At 44.9% G+C, this 19,641-nt stretch overlaps 1 protein-coding gene across 1 annotated transcript in view; it reads left to right on the top strand.

Annotated features, from left to right (window-relative positions):
• The window catches only part of LOC135550601 (neurite extension and migration factor-like), a 39,810-nt gene extending 31,344 nt beyond the window's left edge, over positions 1-8,466 (top strand). Inside the window, exons 2-4 of the mRNA XM_064981568.1 lie at positions 278-399; positions 2,001-5,997; positions 6,437-8,466. Coding sequence (XP_064837640.1) covers positions 324-399; positions 2,001-5,997; positions 6,437-6,500 — 4,137 coding nt within the window. The 5' untranslated portion in view covers positions 278-323 and the 3' untranslated portion in view covers positions 6,501-8,466. The remainder of the gene's footprint in view (positions 1-277; positions 400-2,000; positions 5,998-6,436) is intronic.
• Positions 8,467-19,641: the final 11,175 nt, after the last annotated feature.

Raw genomic sequence — 19,641 nt, 5'->3', positions numbered from 1 at the left:
CCCAAAACAATATCCATTGGTAGCCCATAGATGGGGACATATATTTTACAGGAACAAAGAGTAGAATCTTGGGCTAAAGGTAGAAATATAGCATCCTGAATATTCCCTGGCCTCTTTTGAAGCCCCAAAAAGAGCAGCTGCTGCTCCTGCAGCAGTTGAGAAAGGCAAGAGTCAACAGGGGATTTGCATGGCAGTATATATTATAATGTTGACATAATACACCTTTTCCTTTGGTCAGCACCAGTGTTTTCATATGTCTTGTGTTTTTCCTCTGCAGGTTGGATAGTGGTAATAATGTAAGGGACAAGAACCACACTAAATTGATGGATGTTTTTCAAGAACCCAACTTTGCTGTGCTGGCTTCAAACCTGGAACAGATCAACAAAGTGGACCAGAATGGTAAAGACATGTGTATGTTGCTTTGCTAGAAACACATGAGGCCTCTACTTGAATTAAAAAACAAAACAAAAACAAATGGACACACCAAGACCGAATTCTTCTCCACAGGTGTAGCTATATTGTACTGTATGTTATAGCATTTTACAATGTGTTTTTATGAAGGAGCAGAGGGAATGCTGCTACATTATCACGGTACATTATGTCACAATCGTAGTACGAGTTCTTATATGGAACAAGATGCTCCAGTACGCATTGTTTCCACCTCCGCTGTTTAGCTTGGCTGTGACCTTTACAAAGCTGAAAGGCAAGAAGCCTCAGCCTTGATATTTAGTGACCTTAACCTTTGCTACCTGTTTTAATGCCCAGAGACGGTCTAATGAATGTGTGGAATGTTTTCCTCTGTTTTTTTAATTCTGAAAGAACTTATCATCATTTCGCACGACACTCCCATCCTTAACGACCCTGAATGTCAAATGTCAAAGGGTAAAGGCCACTCACACAGAGGAGGGGAAAGGTTATTACTTTTGTCATTCCTTCCATTCATCCTGTAAATACATCAGCATAAAGATGTTCAATCAGAGTAATAGAAAAGGCAGAGGCCTTATTTAAGATTGAAAAAAAAGGCTAATGATTTCTATATTTCCGCAAAATTTATCCCATGATTACTTTCTATTATGGCTTTTATTTTATTCTTATCACAAATTATAGAGCACAAGAAACACAATGATGATGATTAATGATGAGCATTTCATTTTTCTCAAGAAAAAGCTGAATTCCCCTTTTCAGCTTGAATTAACTCTAATATGCCTCGTCTTTGTACAAAACTATTACTTTGTGCAGCCTGTTTGAAAAAAACATGACCTGTGCATTTTACCAAATGAAAGAGAGGCTAGGAACATACACTGAGTGCACAAAACATTAGGAACACCTGTTCTTTCCATGACTGACCAGATGAATCCAGGGGAAAACTATGATCGCTTATTGATGTCACTTGCTAAATCCACTTCAATCATTGTAGATGAAGGGGAGGAGACAGGTTAAAGAAGGATTTTTAAGCCTTGAGACAAGTGAGACATGGATTGTGTATGTGTGCCATTGAGGGTGAATGGGCAAAACAAAATATTGAAGTGCCTTTGAAAGGGGTATGGTTGTAGATGCCAGGTGTGCCGGTTTGAGTTAAGAACTGCAACACTCCTGGGTTTTGTCTGCTCAACAGTTTCCTGTGTGTATCAACAATGGTCCATCACCCAAAGGACATCCAGCCAACTTGATACAACTGTTGGAAGCATTGGAGTCAACATGGGCCAGCGACCCTGTGGAACGCTTTCGACACCTTGTAGAACCCATGCCTCGACGAATTGAGGCTGTTCGGATGGCAAAAGAGGTGCAACTCAATATTAGGGAGGTGTTCCTAATGTTTTGTACACTGTGCACATTGAGCTGAAAATGAAAAATAATTAAAGAAAGGAAATAGTATAGTATATTAAAATGTCATCTTATATAGGAAATACAGTATGTTAAAGTACTCTCACATTGTGCATCAGTGAGTTCACAAGGGAATTAGTTGATATCTGATACTATCTCTTTGTTCCGCTCTACAGAATCACACAACCAGGACAGTTCTTTGAAGCTAGACAGTCCCGGCACCCCTCCTAAAGCCAATCTACCAAAAGGAGGCCCTGAGAGTGAGAGGACCTCACTTAGCCCATCCTCACCTCTCAGCCCAACAGAGACCCCTGAGTCCAGCACCACTACTGCTGATGACTCCTCCTCCACTCACACCATCTCCCTCACCTCCTCCTGCTCCACCAAGTTGGTGAGTCACTGGGCTCTTCCAGAGGACTGTAGTGACAAGGCTGCCTTCACCATGATGGAGACAGGGAGTGTCTCGGCCCTGTCTGGGGGGGACTGCCTTATGCCACAGAGCCGCACCTGCCTGGGCTGCTTCATCGAGAGCAAGGACGCTACAGAGCCTGAGCCAGGGCTGGGCCTGGGCCTGGGCCGGGACTACGACCCCTGTCCTGTCTCCTGTCCTGACATGGCCATGCAGTGCATGAGTTCTGGTATCCGCTACGGGGATCAGCTGCTCTCAGACCAGCTCCTCAGCTACCCAGAGCACAAGGTTAGAGCGGTGGAGAAGACAGATGAGGAGAAGTCAGCGGAGGACAGTGACTCGGAGGATGCCACGTCAAAAAGTATCTACGAAGGCCTGCTCCTGGACAAGTGCAATGGTGAGGAGGCTCTGCTGGCCAACTCCAGCCAGGACTGGGGCTGCTTTGAGTCCTTTATCAGCGAGAGTAAGATCGAGCTGCTGGACCTCTGCTCTAAGAACGAGCTCTCTGTAAACCTCTTCTCAGAAGAGGACGTAGACAACTATATGTTTGATGATGAGGACTCCACCCTGGGCAGCGACGTGTGCTCGCTGAAGATCCGCTACGAGTCCTTCCAGGACAACGTCCGAGAGAAGACCAACACCATTCAGGAGGAAACCCAGTTCAACTTCTTCCCAAGTGTCGTTGCCAAAAAGGAGGGAGAGGGAGCAGTGAAGAAGGAAGCTGAAGTGCCGCAGGTGAATGGAGAGAAGGTCGAAGTCTGGGCGGCTGGAGAAAAGGTTGACAAAAACAACAGCAGCAGCTCTGCTGAAGTGATGCCCAGTGTCAGTCCAGAGAGCAGCTACCTGTTTGACTTCAACAACTCCACAGAGGACTCTGGAGAGTACAGCGATGACAGCTCCTGTACTGGATCCTCCCTTGACACCTGCCAGACCAAACGGAAATACTGCTTCCTCTCCAGGGAGAACTCCAGCTCCTCTAGTCAGCTGAGCTATGGGCTGAGGTCCAAGAGGAAAGTCCGATACAGCGACGACTATCTGTACGACGTGGATTCTATCGAGAGCGAGAAGAACACGGAGAAAAAAGAGAAGCAGCCGATGGGTCCAAAAAAAGAGGAAGATGACGACTGGTGTCCAAAGAAGAGGAGAAAATCCTCACGAAAAGAGCCTCCGGTGATAATCAAATACATCATCATAAACCGATTTAAAGGGGAGAAGCACATGTTAGTAAAGCTGGGAAAAATTGACACATCAGAGACAACAGTAAGCTTAAGTAAGGACTTAGTTCATAAGTACCAGAGAATGGCCCCTCTGAAAGACTACTGGCAAAAGAGGCGCCAGGAAATGCAGGAGCAGCGCAGGCTGGCTGCTGGTGATAAAAACACATTTCCGAATGGCTGCAGGCGTTCCCTTAATTCTAGCCTGACAAAACGAAAATACAGGATTGCAAATAGAGTCCGGATTCAAAGAATTCACAATGTAGAGCTCTCGCCAAACCACGCCGATCACAAGCAAGAGGTGCGAGCAGCTGAGGATCAGGCTGCCTGTACAGATATGGCATCAATAACAACAACAACCTCCGACTGTGCTGCTAGATTAGACCAAGGAAGTGTGACAGGAAAAAGCAGATCGCTAGAGAGGGAGGGGAAAAGACTTGGAAATAAGATTTTGAAAATAAGGAAATTTAAAAGCGAGGCCAGACTGAAGTCGAAAAAAATGACAGAGGCTCAGCAGGAGGATGGTAAAACTGTGGTACCCCTACAAGAGGTTGGCCCACTGTCCCCAAGTCAGCACCCTGACATAGTTTACTCTAAAGCAGGCAGCCCCCAGCTATGTGATGACCTCACTGTCAGTGTCGACCCCACTGAAAAGTCTACTTTTAAACCAGCCCCCTGCTCCTCTTCCAGCACAATGACCCATCCTGTAAATGTGAATAGTGGTCTGCCTGTCATCCCCGGAGGCTACCTACAGACATTACTAGATGCCTCTGACTCATCCAGTAACACTGGACTGTCATATTACTCCCAGCAGCAGCAGCAGCAGAATCCCCGACAACAGTTTCCCCATGGGCTCTACCAGGAAGAGAATCCATTCACTAACCTACAGCTGGCCCAGAGCTGTGTTCTATCTCCTCCCTCAGAGTCCGAGCTCCAACAATCCCCCTCTAACTCCAATCAGATGGAGCCAAACTTCACTCACATATCATGGCAGTCTGGAGGTGAACAGCTGCCATTTACATCTGACATTCCACCTGAATCTGCTGGCTTTTCCAATACCATGCCTTTGCCAATGACAAACAACTTGCCCATGTCAGGATATAGTCAAGTCAATGTAGATGGCAACAGACTGCTGAATGATAAGGCACATTTACCTGAAGAGCCACCAGGACCAGACTCAACCCTACAGGCCAGCCGGTCAGCTGAAGAGGAACAGGTGCAGTTCCATAGAGTCACTCTAAACACAGAGAACAGCAGGCTAGCCAGCTATGACTCTATGGGTTCACTGTCTGCCTCCTCTAGCAACTACAGCACTATGAGTCACAAGTCCTGTGAGAAGGAGAGTGAAGAGGATGTGAACGAGAACTTCTTGGCCCACTGTAGTCCCAAACTGGTGATCCAGCAAAGTACTGATGAAATCACTCCCCTTAGGGAGTCCACAGACCTACTGGACATCTCCAACTTCACCCCCGATAAGTTCAGGCACTCGTCGTTGTCAGAGATGTCGCCACCCGACACACCAAATCTCTCCCCACAGGTAATGGGTCCAGAAATGAGGGAAAGCCTAGGAAAGGCCAGGGAGTTTCAAGGAGAGACAGGAGACATGACTCTCTCAACTACACCTGATGGGACTAAGTGGGACTGTAATGTCCTGCCACAACAAAACCATGATGGCAGAGCGATAAACAATCATCAGTTCCAGTTCCATACTTTCAATGACAATGATGGCACAGGGTTAGGTGATAAGATTGACGGCACGGACGTCTTTGATGAGCAGGCTGAATCTATTGGAGGCCGAACTAAAGGTCCCAAGTCAAAAAGGAAAACAACCAGTAAACAGAAAACCAAGACTCCAAGGGCCCCCAAGACAGAGAAGAACAAAGCCCCAAGACAGAATTCTCGTTCATCCAAAAAGCTAAAAGCCCTGCTTGATGCAAAGGCAAAGGCGAAAGGTGAAGAAAGTGAAGGTCTTGCTGGACTGTCAGAAGACTGGCCTTTACTGGTGGAGCACGGTGGGGGCTGGGTAGACGGCGGAAACAACAACAACAGTGCTGTGGATGACGACCAGCGAGAGTTTGAGGAGCCCTCCAACATCCTGTCCAACATAGTCTCTGGGATGGCAGAGGTCGAGAGGTTTATGAAGGTGTCCATCGAGCCACTGTGGGACCCCATGTCTGGACTCTGTCAGCCTCCAGAGGCCAACAGCCTTAAAACTAAGACACTTAAAATCCTGGCGGGCACAACAGCTGACGTCAGGAAAAAGGGTGGTTATGCCACCTCCCCTGGGGCAGGAAGGGGCAGGAAGGCAACTGGCAGGGGAGCCAAAAACCAATCCAAGTTAATTCCTTCAAACCCCTTCTTCCCCCCTCTCACTCTAGACTGCAACATGTTCAACAAGTCCAGCCTCGGTATACCTGGCATCTGTGGGCCCGCACACAAAAAAATGTACCGTCACAAAACCAGTGCAAAATTTGCTGGAGACGAAAACAATACAGGGAAGCGGGACTCGAGCAAGAACGTAGCTCTGATGGCCTCTTATGAGAAACTGAGGTAATATTTTGTAACAGTGGCTGCAAAATACGTCCCCCTCACTCTATTTCCTCCCGCCTCTTGCTCAGTTCCCTGGGTTCCCTTACTGCTCTCACTTTTTGACTTAAATCCAAGTGTTGCATGGCAAAGACATTAACCCTGACTACCCCACCTCCTTATTTTACCCTGAAACAACTTGCATGTGAGCTTTTATTTGTTCCAGCGAAACTACCTATTGTATGATTGATTGTCTCTAGCTTGACTGTGATTTCGAACTACCGTGGCTGCTTTTTGTTTCTGACTGCTGCTTGATTCACCTTTCTTGGTCTTTAGTTTGTTTTGTTTTTTGTTACTTTAAGTTTGACTTTTGTATAATAAGAAAAATTGCCTTGAAACTGTTTTGAAAATCATTTTTGTGATACTTAATGGTTTGCTTTGTTTTTTCAATTCTCCATTTCAGCGGAACAGATTGCCCCTCCTTAACATTGTCAAAATTCAGTTTGTGGCTCTCCACAAATGTTTAAAATAACAGTTCTAAAGTTGTTCGTCCTTACATTTAGTCAATGGTTGCCTTCAGTGTACAAAGCGAGAGTGGAGTAGAGTTAGTCATGAGGGAACAATAGAAGTGTCCTATCATTACTGATACCACCCAGCCATTCCATTTGTGGATGTTTTACTGGTGTAGGAGAACTGTATTGCTGTTCTGCTGGGAACCAGACTTTTCAGAATAAAAAAGGGACATTTTTGTATTAACGATAAGACGACTTTCTCATACTGTCCTAATTTTCTTAATATCTTGAAATGGCATTATTTGTCATTGGCTTTTTGCCATGGTTTGGGGAGAGGAGGTGGGGGGGTAAGTGGAGTAAGTACCCAGAATTGCAATTTGTTAATGCTATTGTAGAGAGACATATGCACTATTTGCAGAATATGACGATAATTATAATTGTTAAAAATGGAATTATGTGCCAAACGTTGAACAAGTATCTGTATAAACATTTTCTATCTATATGTATATTGGCTGTTTCATGTTCTTTTTGTTAGGGTTGGGGGGTGGGGGTTCTGGACTTCGGTGGCCCGGTCGACATTCTAGAGAACTTACACTTCATTCCGTTTGCCAAGCACCTGCAGCTGACAGTGATACACCTTTTACCAAAATGCAAATGACTGTCTTTTCATACATACATTCCTTTGAAATGATTGTCATCTGAACTCAAAATCAACGGCCAGCATGGCGATACAGAGAAGGGGATTAAATAGGTCCTGTGGAGAGCTGCCATAAGCTGTTTCAGCAACTAAAAAGTAGCACTGTGTCAATAATAAATCTTTATGCTCTAACAGGTTAGTTCAATCTTGAGGTTTGAATTTGTACTCTACTCAAGGTTAGTATACTGCTTCATGTAATCTCATGTAATCTCATGGATTCACCTACCACTGCACAAACATGGAGCTCTGTATTAGATTTCTACAATTTATTTCAATTTACATGAATTGATACTATCCATCAGATTGAATATTTATTGTGAAGACCTTTTGTCTCTCGAAACCCCCCTTCCCCTCCATCTTCTCCAAGTTGCCAGGCTAGCCATTGAGACTGGGGATCAGGACAGGTGTCACCACCAGGTGGTGTGGAGTAGACTGCCTTATATCATCCCTGCCCATTGTTAATTGAATGTATTTGACTTCCTCTCCAACACAAGTTTTATATGATGTACCACTGTTGAGCTGCCTGTGAAAGGTGCTTGAAAGCAAATGAACTTACAGGTAACTGAAAAAAGGATGAAGAAATCCTCTGTGCCCTATTTATGAATGTATAAGATACTGTTATGTTTGATGTAATTCTGCCATGATTTTGACATTAATTAGAATTGTGTTTTGCCATTTTTGTTGAAAAGAATATTGAGCTTTATAAATATTGTCAGAGTTGTTGCCAGAGGGATTCCACAAGAACTCCTGACATCCTCCATGAATCTTGTATATTTTTCAGTGTGCCAATTTGTAAAATATTTTCTAAGTGTATATTTTTCTTAGAAAGTGCTGTGAAGTATTTGTAAATGTGGATACCCTTTTTTCGCCTTTATAGGCAGTGAAAGGGATGTATAATGACATGCCTTTGGTTTTAAAAACCAAAATAACAAACATGACAAAAAAAATTATAAAAGGAGAGAGGGAAAACACTGGGAAAAAAGGCTGTAACATTTTGTGGGAAGTTTTGTAATCAGACCAATCTTGTTGTGGGAGTGTAGTGCTACTGTGTAAAAAGTATGATAAAAGAAAAAGAAAAACTGAAATAAAGACATATTTGTGATTTTATTGCTGTTTTATAAATCATTCTAGTATCATTTTGTTTTGTTGTAACTGTTGCAAAGGTTTAAATATTTGTGAACAAGCCTGTATGGTGACAATGTAATATTGGTAACTTGCTGAGTTTTGTAATAATGTTTATGGAATAAATATAAAATAAAAATGAGGTTTTGTTTCCTGCTTTCAGATGAGGTCTCCATTTTCTTCTCTCCGCGGACTGTATTGACATCTTTCTGAGAATGTATACAGTCCTTATGTTGCATGGATCTTAATGACGCTCAAAAAGTGTTGGTATTACATTTTACTTGTAGTCTGTGTAGTTTGTCTGCAAATAGATTGACTCCACAAAATGCTAAATATGTTACTTCATATACAGTAACAGTCAAAAGTTTGGACACGGCTACTCATTCAAGGATTTGTCTTTATTTTTTTACTATTTTCTACATTGTAGAATAATAGTGAAGACATCAAAACTATGAAATAACACATGAAATAATGTAGTCACCCAAAAAGTGTTAAGCAAATCCAAATAGATTTAAGATTTAGATTATTCAAAGTAGCTACCTTTGCCTTGATGACAGCTTTGCACACTCATTCTCTCAACCAGCATCACCTGGAATGCTTTTCCAACAGTCTTGAAGGAGTTTCCACATATGCTGAGCACTTTTTAGCTGCTTTGACTTCACTGTGCGGTCCAACTCTTCCCAAACCATCTCAATTGGGTTGAGGTTGGGTGATTGTGGAGGCCAGATCATCTAATGCAGCACTCCATCACTCTCCTTCTTGGTCAAATAGCCCTTACACAGCCTGGAGGTATGTTGGGTCATTGTCCTGTTGAAAAACTAATTATAGTCTCACTAAGCGCAACCAGATGGGATGGTGTATCGCTGCAGAATGCTGTGGTAGCCATGCTGGTTAAGTGTGCCTTGAATTCTAAATAATTCACAGACAGTGTCACCAGCAAAGCACCCCCACATTGTTACACCTTCTCCATGCTTCACGGTGAAAACCACACATGCAGAGATCGTCCGTTCACCAACTCTGCGTCTCACAAAGACACGGCAGTTGGCACCAAAAATCTCAAATTTGGATTCATCAGACCAAAGGACAGATTTCCACCGGTCTAATGACCATTGCTCGTGTTTCTTGGCCCAAGGAAGTCTCTTCTTCTTATTGGTGTCATTTAGTACAGTTTTAGTACAGTTTTCTTTGGCAGCAATTCAACCATGAAGGCCTATTTCACCCAGTCTCCTCTGAATAGTTGATGTTGAGATGTGTCTGTTACTTGAACTCTGTGAAGGATTTATTTGGGCTGCAAGTTCTGAGGCTGGTAACTTAAATGAACTTATCCTCTGCAGCAGAGGTAACTCTGGGTCTTCCTTTCCTGTGGCGGTCCTCATGAGAGCCAGTTTCATCATAGCGCTTGATGGTTTTTGCGACTGCACTTGAAGAAACTGTCAAAGTGTTAGAAATTTTCCGGATTGACTGACCTTCATGTCTTAAAGTAATGATGGACTGTCATTTCTCTTTGCTTATTTGAACTGTTCTTGCCATAATATGGACTTGGTCTTTTACCAAATAGGGCTATCTTCTGTACACCACCCCTACCTTGTCACAACAAAACTGATTGGATCAAACGCATTAAGAAGGAAAGAAATTCCACAAAAAAACAAGGCGCACCTAAACTTCATTGAAATGCGTTCAAGGTGATTACCTCATGAAGCTGGTTGAGAGAATGCCAAGAGTGTGCAAAGCAGTCATCAAGGTAAAGGGTGGCTACTTTGAATAATCTCAAATATAAAATCTATTTTGGTTTGTTAAACACTTTTTTGCTTACTACATGATTCTTTATGTGTTATTTCATAGTTTTGACGTCTTCACTATTATTCTACATTGTAGAAATGTTTTTTTTAAATAAAGGAAAACCCTTGAATGAGTAGTTGTGTCCAAAATTTTGACTGATACAGTATATATATTTTTTCAGACATTGCTTTGATGAATAGGCACTTGTTTAGAGAGACTACAATATATTTACTTTAGATTATAGAAGCCTTGGATACTTGTTGACCAGTTATCATGAAGTTTTATTTCCCCTCAGCAGATGGCAGCATTCAATCTTTTTGTTCTTTATCAGGAATAGTTCAGACTGTCCTGGTACATTGCTAGGCCCTGTAACATGTGGTTAGCATGGATTATACATTGCACAATAGCTATGTTCATATACTTTGCTCATCCACTGCTGCATACATTTGAATTGAATAACAGCTAAATAGGAATGTGTGTGAATGTTGACTGCAACAACAACAAAATATCTAACCAAATGTCAAATATTCTGTTGTTTATCTATTATTTATGGTAACAGGCAAACCCAAGGTCAGAATGCTCAGTAATCAAGTGAGAGGAGTAAGAATGTGTAGTTGTCTACTAATGAGAGGAACACAACAGAATGTTTATTAATGGAACTTGTAGGGGGAGGGGGGGGGGGGGTTCAGGGTGCATTGTACAACTAGTTGTTGGCTCCCTTTTTCCTCAAGGTAAGGAAGGGTGGAAAAATCACAAGGGAAAAAACAGATTTACACATAGTAGTTTCCACTAGGATGCATGGATGGAGGATATATGTACAAACCAATGACTGTAGTATATATGAAGGTGCAAACCATTTTTATTTCTTGCCAATATAGTTAGTAGACAGCTTCTGACAACATTTTGGCCTATGCAGGTCAATGCACTACTAGGCCAAGGGCTTCACATTGAGAGGGGTTGTCTATCTCCTTGTCTTCATCAACACTGATCTGGACAGGTGAAACAAATGCTTGGCCTTCAATACAATGCTTCCATCTATATTTCTTCCTGCAATGTACTACCGTAGACAGTAGCCTACACTGTATTGTCCATCCCCGCCCACCACTGAACCAGTGCGGAGAACGAGCCCCTAACATTCCTATCCAGTCAGATTGTATGCGTTTTGCCAAAAAATTTGACAAACGAGTGAGTGACAGACCTGGTAGAGAGTGTGGTGAAACAGAGACGACACTGTCTGTCCTGCTGAGTTTTGATGCAGTCTTTACCCGACAAAGTCAAACTAGGATATGTCAGTTATCCTGTGAGAGATTTTGTTTCAAACCCATTATAGTGTTTTAGGTGCCAAGCTTATGGTCGGGCGGCAGGGTAGCCTAGTGGTTAGAGCGTTGGACTAGTAACCGGAAGGTTGCAAGTTAAAATCCCCGAGCTGACAAGGTGAAAATCTGTCATTCTGCCCCTGAACAGGCAGTTAACCTACTGTTCCTAGGCCGTCATTGAAAATAAGAATTTGTTCTTAACTGACTTGCCTAGTAAAATAAAATAAAAATGTTGCAGCAGTGTGTAGGAGGGAGATTCCTAGATGTGGTAAGTGTGCAGGTGGGCATGAGTCAAAGGAATGTGTAGTATTGGTGCAAAAAATTGTGTGTGTTAACTGTAGGGGTACCCATGGTGCTGGAGATCAGAAGTGTCCGGTGAGAGAAAGGCAGGTTGAGGTTGCCAGGATCACAGTAGTACAGGTGTCATATGCTGAGGCAGTGAAGAGAGTAGTAGAGGAAGATGGGTCCAGGGTGAGGGATCCTAAGAGGACTCCTGTGAGAAGGCCAATAGACAGTAATAGGAATAACTATCAATGTGCTTCATTCAGTAAGGTTGGTTTTATAGCCGTGATTACCCCTAATTGGTGCCGTCGGGGTGTCCAGCCGGGTACTCACAGCACATTCCTCCCCTCTATCACCCACTCCCGGGATACCAACCCACCCCCGACCAGACGGGAGGCGTGCTCAGGACTAGGTTTGCGCGTGCTTAGGACTAGGTTTGCGTCCCTCCTGGAGAGGGCATCCGCATTGCCGTGAAAGGCCCCCCGACCTGTGGATAACAGAGAAAGAGAATCGCTATAAGGACAGGAACCAGCGGGTGAAGCGGTCATTCGTGTTCTTACCTCTTGCCATCCACATGAGTCGGGCATGTTGACCAACGTGAAATTCCTCCCAAGAAGGTAATATTTGAGAGTGTCCAGCACCCACTTCACCTTCTCGACACTGTCCATGAGTCACTGGAAGGTTGCTGGGGACCTGTGAAGCCCAAAACAAGAACCCGGTAGTGGTATAGCCCCCTTGGGGTGGAGAAGGCTATCCTCTCCTGGGAGGCTGCTGCCAGCAGCACCTGCCAGTACCCCTTCTTCAGGTCCAGGATACTGACGTACAGTTGAAGTCTGAAGTTTACATCCACCTTAGCCAATTACATTTAAACTCAGTTTTCACAATTCCTGACATTTAATCCTAGTAAAAATTCCCTGTCTGAGGTCAGTTAGGATCACCCCTTTATTTTAAGAATGTGAAATGTCAGAATAATCATAGAGAGAATGATTTATTTCAGCTTTTATTTCTTTAATCACATTCCCAGTGTGTCAGAAGTTTACGTACACTCAATTAGTATTTGGTAGCATTGTCTTTAAATTGTTTAAAATGTGGGTCAAACGTTTTGGGTAGCCTTCCACAAGCTTCCCAAAATAAGTTGGGTGAATTTTGGCCCATTCCTCCTGACAGAGCTGGTGTAACTGAGTCAGGTTTGTAGGCCTCCTTGCTCGCACATGCTTTTTCAGTTCTGCCCACCCATTTTCTATGGGATTGAGGTCAGGGCTATGTGATGGCCACTCCAAAACATTGACTTTGTTTTCCTTAAGCCATTTTGACACAACTTTGAAGTATGCTTGGGGTCATTGTCCATTTGGAAGACCCATTTGCGACCAAGCTTTAACTTCCTGACTGATGTCTTGAGATGTTGCTTCAATATATCCACATAATATTCCATCCTCGTGATGCCATCTATTTTGTGAAGTGCATCAGACCCTCCTGCAGCAAAGCACCCCCACAACATGATGCTGCCACCCCCGTGCTGCACGGTTGGGATGGTGCTCAAGCCTCCCCCTTTTTCCTCCAAACATAACGATGGTCATTATGGCCAACAGTTCGATTGTTGTTTTATCAGACCAAATTACATTTCTCCAAAAAGTACAATCTTTGTCCCATTGTGCAGTTGCAAACCGTAGTCTGGCTTCTTTATGGCGGTTTGGAGCAGTGGCTTCTTCCTTACTGAGTGGCCTTTCAGGTTATGTCGATGTAGGACTCGTTTTACTGTGGATATAGATACTTTGTACCTGTTTCCTCCAGCATCTTCGCAAGGTCCTTTGCTGTTGTTCTGGGATTGATTTGCACTTTTCGCACCAATGTACGTTCATCTCTAGGAGACAGAACACGTCTCCTTCCTGAGCGGTATGACGGCTGCATGGTCCCATGGTGTTTATACTTGCGTACTATTGTTTCTACAGATGAACGTGGTACCTTCAGGCGTTTGGAAAATGCTCCCACGGATGAACCAGACTTGTGGGGGCCTACAATTTATTTTGATTTTCCCATGATGCCAAGCAAAGAGGCACTGAGTTTGAAGGTAGGCCTTGAAATACATCCACAGGTACACCCCCAATTGACTCGAATGATGTCAATTAGCCTATCAGAAGCTTCTAAAGCCATGACATAATTTTCTGGACTTTTCCAAGCTGTTTAAAGGCACAGTCAACTTAATGTATGTAAACTTCTGACCCACTGGAATTGTGATACAGTGGATTATAAGTGAAATAATCTGTCTGTAAACAATTGTTGGAAAAATTACTTGTGTCATGCACAAAGTAGATGTCCTAATCGACTTGCCAAAACTAATGTTTGTTAACAAGAAATGTATGGAGTGGTTGAAAAACACGTTTTAATGACTACAACCTAAGTTTATGTAAACTTCCGTTTTCAACTGTATATCGCCTTCCCCTCTAGTGGTCGATCAGTTCGTCCACCTGGGGCATGGGGTCGGCGTCAAATTTACTGACCTCGTTCAGGCTCCGGAAGTAATTTCAGAATTAGACAGTTCCGTCCGGTTTTGGTACCGGCACTATAGGGCTAGACCACTCACTCTGGGACTCTTCCAGTACCCCCATCGCTAGTATTGGCGTCACTTCCCTCTAGACTGCCGCCCTCCGGACTTCTGGTATCCGGTATGGCCATTTACACACTTTTTGTCCCGGACGTGTGTGTATATGATGTTCCACAAGATCCGTGTGCCCCGGCGCCTTGGAGAACACGGACGTATTCCACTGGACCAACTCTCAGAGAGCTTGTCGTTGGGTTGGGCTGTGGTCTTCCCCCATGGAAACTTCGATGGTTGGCGGACCTTATAATGGATGTTGCCTACCCGCTCAACGATGTTGTAGGGCCACGCAGCCAGGAATTTGCTCTCTGTTGTATACACGCTCCTGGGCGTGTTGCGCCAGGGCCATGTGCTCCCTCACCACTGACCAAATCACCTTAATCCTCTCCATCATCTCCTCCACGTGTTCCACCACGCTGTAAAGGGGCTTTGGTTGGTCCTCCCGGACCTCCTTGGCTAGGTCCAGCAGTCCGCAGGGCCGACGGCCATACAAGAGCTCAAAGGGGGAGAACTCAGTGGACGCTTGTGGTACCTCGCTCACCGAGAACATCAGGTGGGGCAACAGCTGGTCCCAGTTCCTCCCGTCTCTCTCGATGACCTTCTTCAGCATCTGATTTAGGGTCTTATTGAATTGTTTGACTAGCCCATCCTTTTGTGGATGGTACACACTGGTCCTCACCTGTTTGATTCAGACATCTTTCATTATACCAGACATGAATGTGGTGCACTGGTCCGTCAGGAATTCCAGTGGAATATCCACCCAACTGAATAGATGGAAGAGCTCCCGTGCAATACCTTTCGCTGTCATTGTGCGTAACGGGAGCATAAAATAGCCTCCAATACTCTACTCAACAAACTGGTTATCACAGTGCCATCCATTTTACCACCAAAGCCCCATACACTAGCCACCATTGTGACCTGTACGCTCTCGTTGGTTGGCCATCGCTTCATACTCCTCGCCAATCCCACTGGCTACAGGTTATCTACAAGTCTCTGCTAGGTAAAGCCCCGCCTTATCTCAGCTCACTGGTCACCATAGCAGCACCCACTCGCAGCACGCGCTCCAGCAGGTATATCTCACTGGTCACCCCCAAAGCCAATTCCTCCTTTGGTCGTCTTTCCTTCCAGTTCTCTGCTGCCAATGACTGGAACGAACTGCAAAAATCTCTGATGTTGGAGACTCATATCTCCCTCACTAGCTTTACGCACCAGCTGTCAGAGCAGCTCACAGATTACTGCACTTGTACATATCCCATCTGTAAACAGCCCATCTATCTACCTACCTCGTCCCCATACAGTATTTATTTATCTTGCTCCTTTTCACCCCAGTATCTCTACTTGCACATTCATCTTCTGCACATCTACCATTCCAGTGTTTCAATTGCTATATTGTAATTACTCCGCCACCGTGGCCTATTTATTGTCTTAACGCCCTTATTTTACCTCATTTGCACTCACTGTACATAGACATTTTGTTTTATTTTGTTCCGCTGTATTATTGACTATGTTTTGTTTATTCCATGTGTAACTCTGTGTTGTTGTATGTGTCGAATTGCTATGCTTTATCTTGGCAGTTGCAAATGAGAACTTGTTCTCAACTAGCCTACCTGGTTGAATAAAGGCAAAATAAATAAATAAAAACAGAATCGCCTCTGGATACCGGGTGGTATAATCCACAATTACCAGGATGTATTTGTGTGCCCTCGTGCTCTTCACCAACGGACCCACCAGATCCATTGCCACCCGCTCAAACGGCACCTCTATAATGGGCATGAGAACCAAAGGGTTTCTATAATATGCCCTCAGGGCTGTGATCTGGCACTTCCGGGCAGTTACGGCAGTAGTCCTCAATGGCGCACTTGACTCTGGGCCAGTGGGATTGATTCCCAATCTGCTCCCTGGTTTTCTCCTACCCCAGGTGTGCCCCGAGCAGGTGGGTGTGGGCGAGCTGCAAGACTGTACTAACATACTGGTTGGGTATGAGGAACAATTATTTTGTCTCCCCATTGCGCTTTACTATCTGATATAATAAATTAGGCTTGATGGCAAAGTGTGGGTAGCGCCACTCACTTACCCCAGGTAACAGCGCGCCTTTCACCACGATCACCTGCCCCTCGCGTTCTGGAGGTTGGCGTCCTCTAACTGGGCCGTCCCGAACTGGCCCGTGAGGATTCCCTTGTCGGGCGGCCCATTTGGTGCCTCCACCTCCATAAAGGGGAGCCTGAAGTCCTCCTCTGACGATGGCTCGTTTCCATGCACAGGGTCATCTCCCTCCTCCTGGTCCGACAGTGGACACCTCAGATGGCGGGACGTGGGTTGCGCAGGCGACAGTCCTTTTTCCTCACGCGCCTCCCCAGGTCCCTCCTCCCCACTGCCTGAAAGATCGGGCAATCTCTACTGATGAGATGGGCAGGTTAGGAACCCGACAAACGCATCTGCCCCCCCCCGGGGTGGTTATCCATACCAGCACGGTTGGGTACCACTTCCTGTCCCCATGTACACAAGAGACCGTCATCTCTTCATCCCACAGTTCGTCTTTCCCCTCTTGTGTGAGCCCCTGCAGTTGGGCCAGGGTCACCATGCTGCCGGAGTCCAGCAGAGAACTGGTGTCGACACCATCAATTCGTACTGGACCCATCGGAGGGGCCGTCTCGGTGTGTGCCCAACAGGAAGTGACGTAACTCGCCATCCGGGTTACCCTGGAACTGGGGGATGCGGCAGGCATGGACTCCTCCCGGCCGGGGCAGCTCCATGTGAGGAGTCCCGGCTTGCCGCACTCAGTCGTGGACCAGTTGTACACGGCATGCGAGGCTGAATCCATAACGGCTCAGGATCTTGCGTTTGAGTCCCTCATAATTCGCTGCCTGGTCGGCATTCAAGTCGAGGTAGGACTTCTGGGCCTTCCCGGAGAGGTAGGGTGCCAAAAGGCTGGGCCACCCTTCCCACTGCGCCGTCCTCTCGAAGGTGCACAAATACATCCTTCTCCGTTAGCTTGACCAGGAACTGATTCGGGCTAGACTCTTGGGTCGTACCACCTTTCAGCTGGATTACCTAACCTGGAGAGCCTGTTGCTTCTGCTGGCTGAGGATAAACTGAGCCACCAGTTCCTCCATGGTAATCTGCGTATGCTCGACCCCACGGCACCCAAAGCTACTGAGATGCTTGTGTTCTCTACCGTATGTGATAAACTGTGGAGTTTTGGGTTGAGCGCACAGAGATGGACACAGAGACAGGGACAGGGAGGTTCTAGTCAGAAAACACAACTTTACTAGGCAACAAAAAAATGATGTAACAACATAATAATTTAGGGTTGGCTCGGTCCTTCTCATATTCAGCTCCGTGTCTCTGAGAGTTTTATTTCCCCCTATAGGCCCACCCCTTGCCTCTCTCTTTTTCTCTCTTGTGTTGCGCTACGGTGCTCCATTTATGTGGCCTGCATGGCTGGTTGGCACTCTCCCCTAATTACCCCTAATTGGTGCCATTAGCGTCGGGTGCCCAGCCTGGGTACTCCCAGCAGAGGGAGCCAACGTTGCGGCATGTACCTCCCCTCTATCACCAACTACCAGGGTAGACCCCCCGGGATACCACAGTGCGTTGAACACGATAGGGCCAAGTAGTGGAATAGTGTTGAGGTTTTAACGGGTGTACGGTTAGCTGGTAAGGCACATTTCTCTGTCCTTTTCCCCCTTCCCTTTTTGTGTCACAGACTGTAATGAATTCACACTCCAGAACAGTAGGAGGAAACACAGGGCTAGATAAGATAAATAGATGAATAGGGCGGCCTCACGATAGGAAGCGGGAAGATGGCAGAAATGGAGGTTTGGTTTGAAACTGCTAGTGAGTCGGGTGAAGATAATAGCACAGAGAGTGAGAATGAGAGGGTTACAGTGGCAAAGAAAAAAGGAAACAAGAGAAGTAAAGCTGTGGAGGAAAACAGGAAGCCACTTGATTTGTTTTACTCAGAGTGAGCGTTTTGAATCAATGCTACCTGGGAAATCCGTTTAACTTCTCAAGGAAGTGTGGGTGAGATTCACAAGAAGGGGACTTTTTATGTGTGTGTGTCTGCGGATCAGAAGAAACTTGTTTTAAGACTCAAAAAGATATCGGAGTGGAATGTTTCCTGTATAGATTTATTTTGTAGCAGTGCGCCTATCAAGGGTGTTATTTCTAGGGTGGTGCAAGAAGTAAAGGCTGAGGATGTAATTGAAGACATACAGTAACAGCCAAAGGTTTGGACACACCTACTCATTCAAGGGTATTTCTTTATTTTTTACTATTTTCTACATTGTAGAATAACAGTGAAGACATAAAAACTATGAAATAACAGAAATCATATAGTAACCCAAAAAGTGTTAAAAAAATCCAAATCTATTTTATATTTTAGATTCTCTTGGCATTCTCTCAACCAGCTTCACCTGGAATGCTTTTCCAACAGTCTTGAAGTAGTTCCCACATATGCTGAGAACTTGTTGGCTGCTTTTCCTTCACTCTGCGGTCCAACTCATCCCAAACCATCTCAATTGGGTTGAGGTTGGGTGATATGATGCAGAACTCCATCACTCTCCTTCTTGGTCAAATAGCCCTTACGCAGCCTGGAGGTGTGTTGGGTCATTGTCCTGTTGAAAAACAAATGATAGTCCCAATACACGCAAACCAGATGGTATGGCATATCGCTGCAGAATGCTGTGGTAGCCATGCTGGTTAAGTGTGCCTTGAATTCTAAATAAATCTCCTCCTCCATGCTTCACGGTGGGAACCACACATGCAGAGATCATCCGTTCACCTACTCTACGCAGAGTAAATGAAAGGATGATCTCCGCATGTGATCTCCGCATCCGTTCACCTACTCTGCGTCTCACAAAGACACGGCAGTTGGAACCAAAAATCTCAAATTTGGATTCATCAGACCAAAGGACAGATTTCCACCATTCTAATGTCTAGTGCTTGTGTTTCTTGGCCCAAGCAAGTCTCTTCTTATTATTGGTGTCCTTTAGTAGTGGTTTCTTTGCAGCAATTCGATCATTGAAGGCCTGATTCACACAGTCTCCTCTGAACAGTTGATGTTGAGATGTTTCTAGTACTTGAACTCTGTGAAGCATTTTTTTGGGCAGCAATTTCTGAGGCTGTTAACTCTAATGAACTTATCCTCTGCACCAGGAAAGGTCTGCCTTTCCTGTGGCGGTCGTCATGAGAGCCAGTTTCATCATAGCTCTTGATGTTTTTTTGCGACTGCACTTGAAGAAACTTTCAAAGTCCTTGAAATTTTCCGGATTGACTGACCTTCATGTCTTAAATTAATGATGGGCTGTCATTTCTCTTTGCTTATTTGAGCTGTTCTTGCCATAATATGGACTTGGTCTTTTA

Source organism: Oncorhynchus masou, chromosome 12 (genome assembly GCF_036934945.1).
Source record: "Oncorhynchus masou masou isolate Uvic2021 chromosome 12, UVic_Omas_1.1, whole genome shotgun sequence".
Taxonomy (NCBI): Eukaryota; Metazoa; Chordata; class Actinopteri; order Salmoniformes; family Salmonidae; genus Oncorhynchus; species Oncorhynchus masou.
Note: the sequence above shows the minus strand (reverse complement) of the source record. Positions and strands in the feature narration are given on the sequence as shown.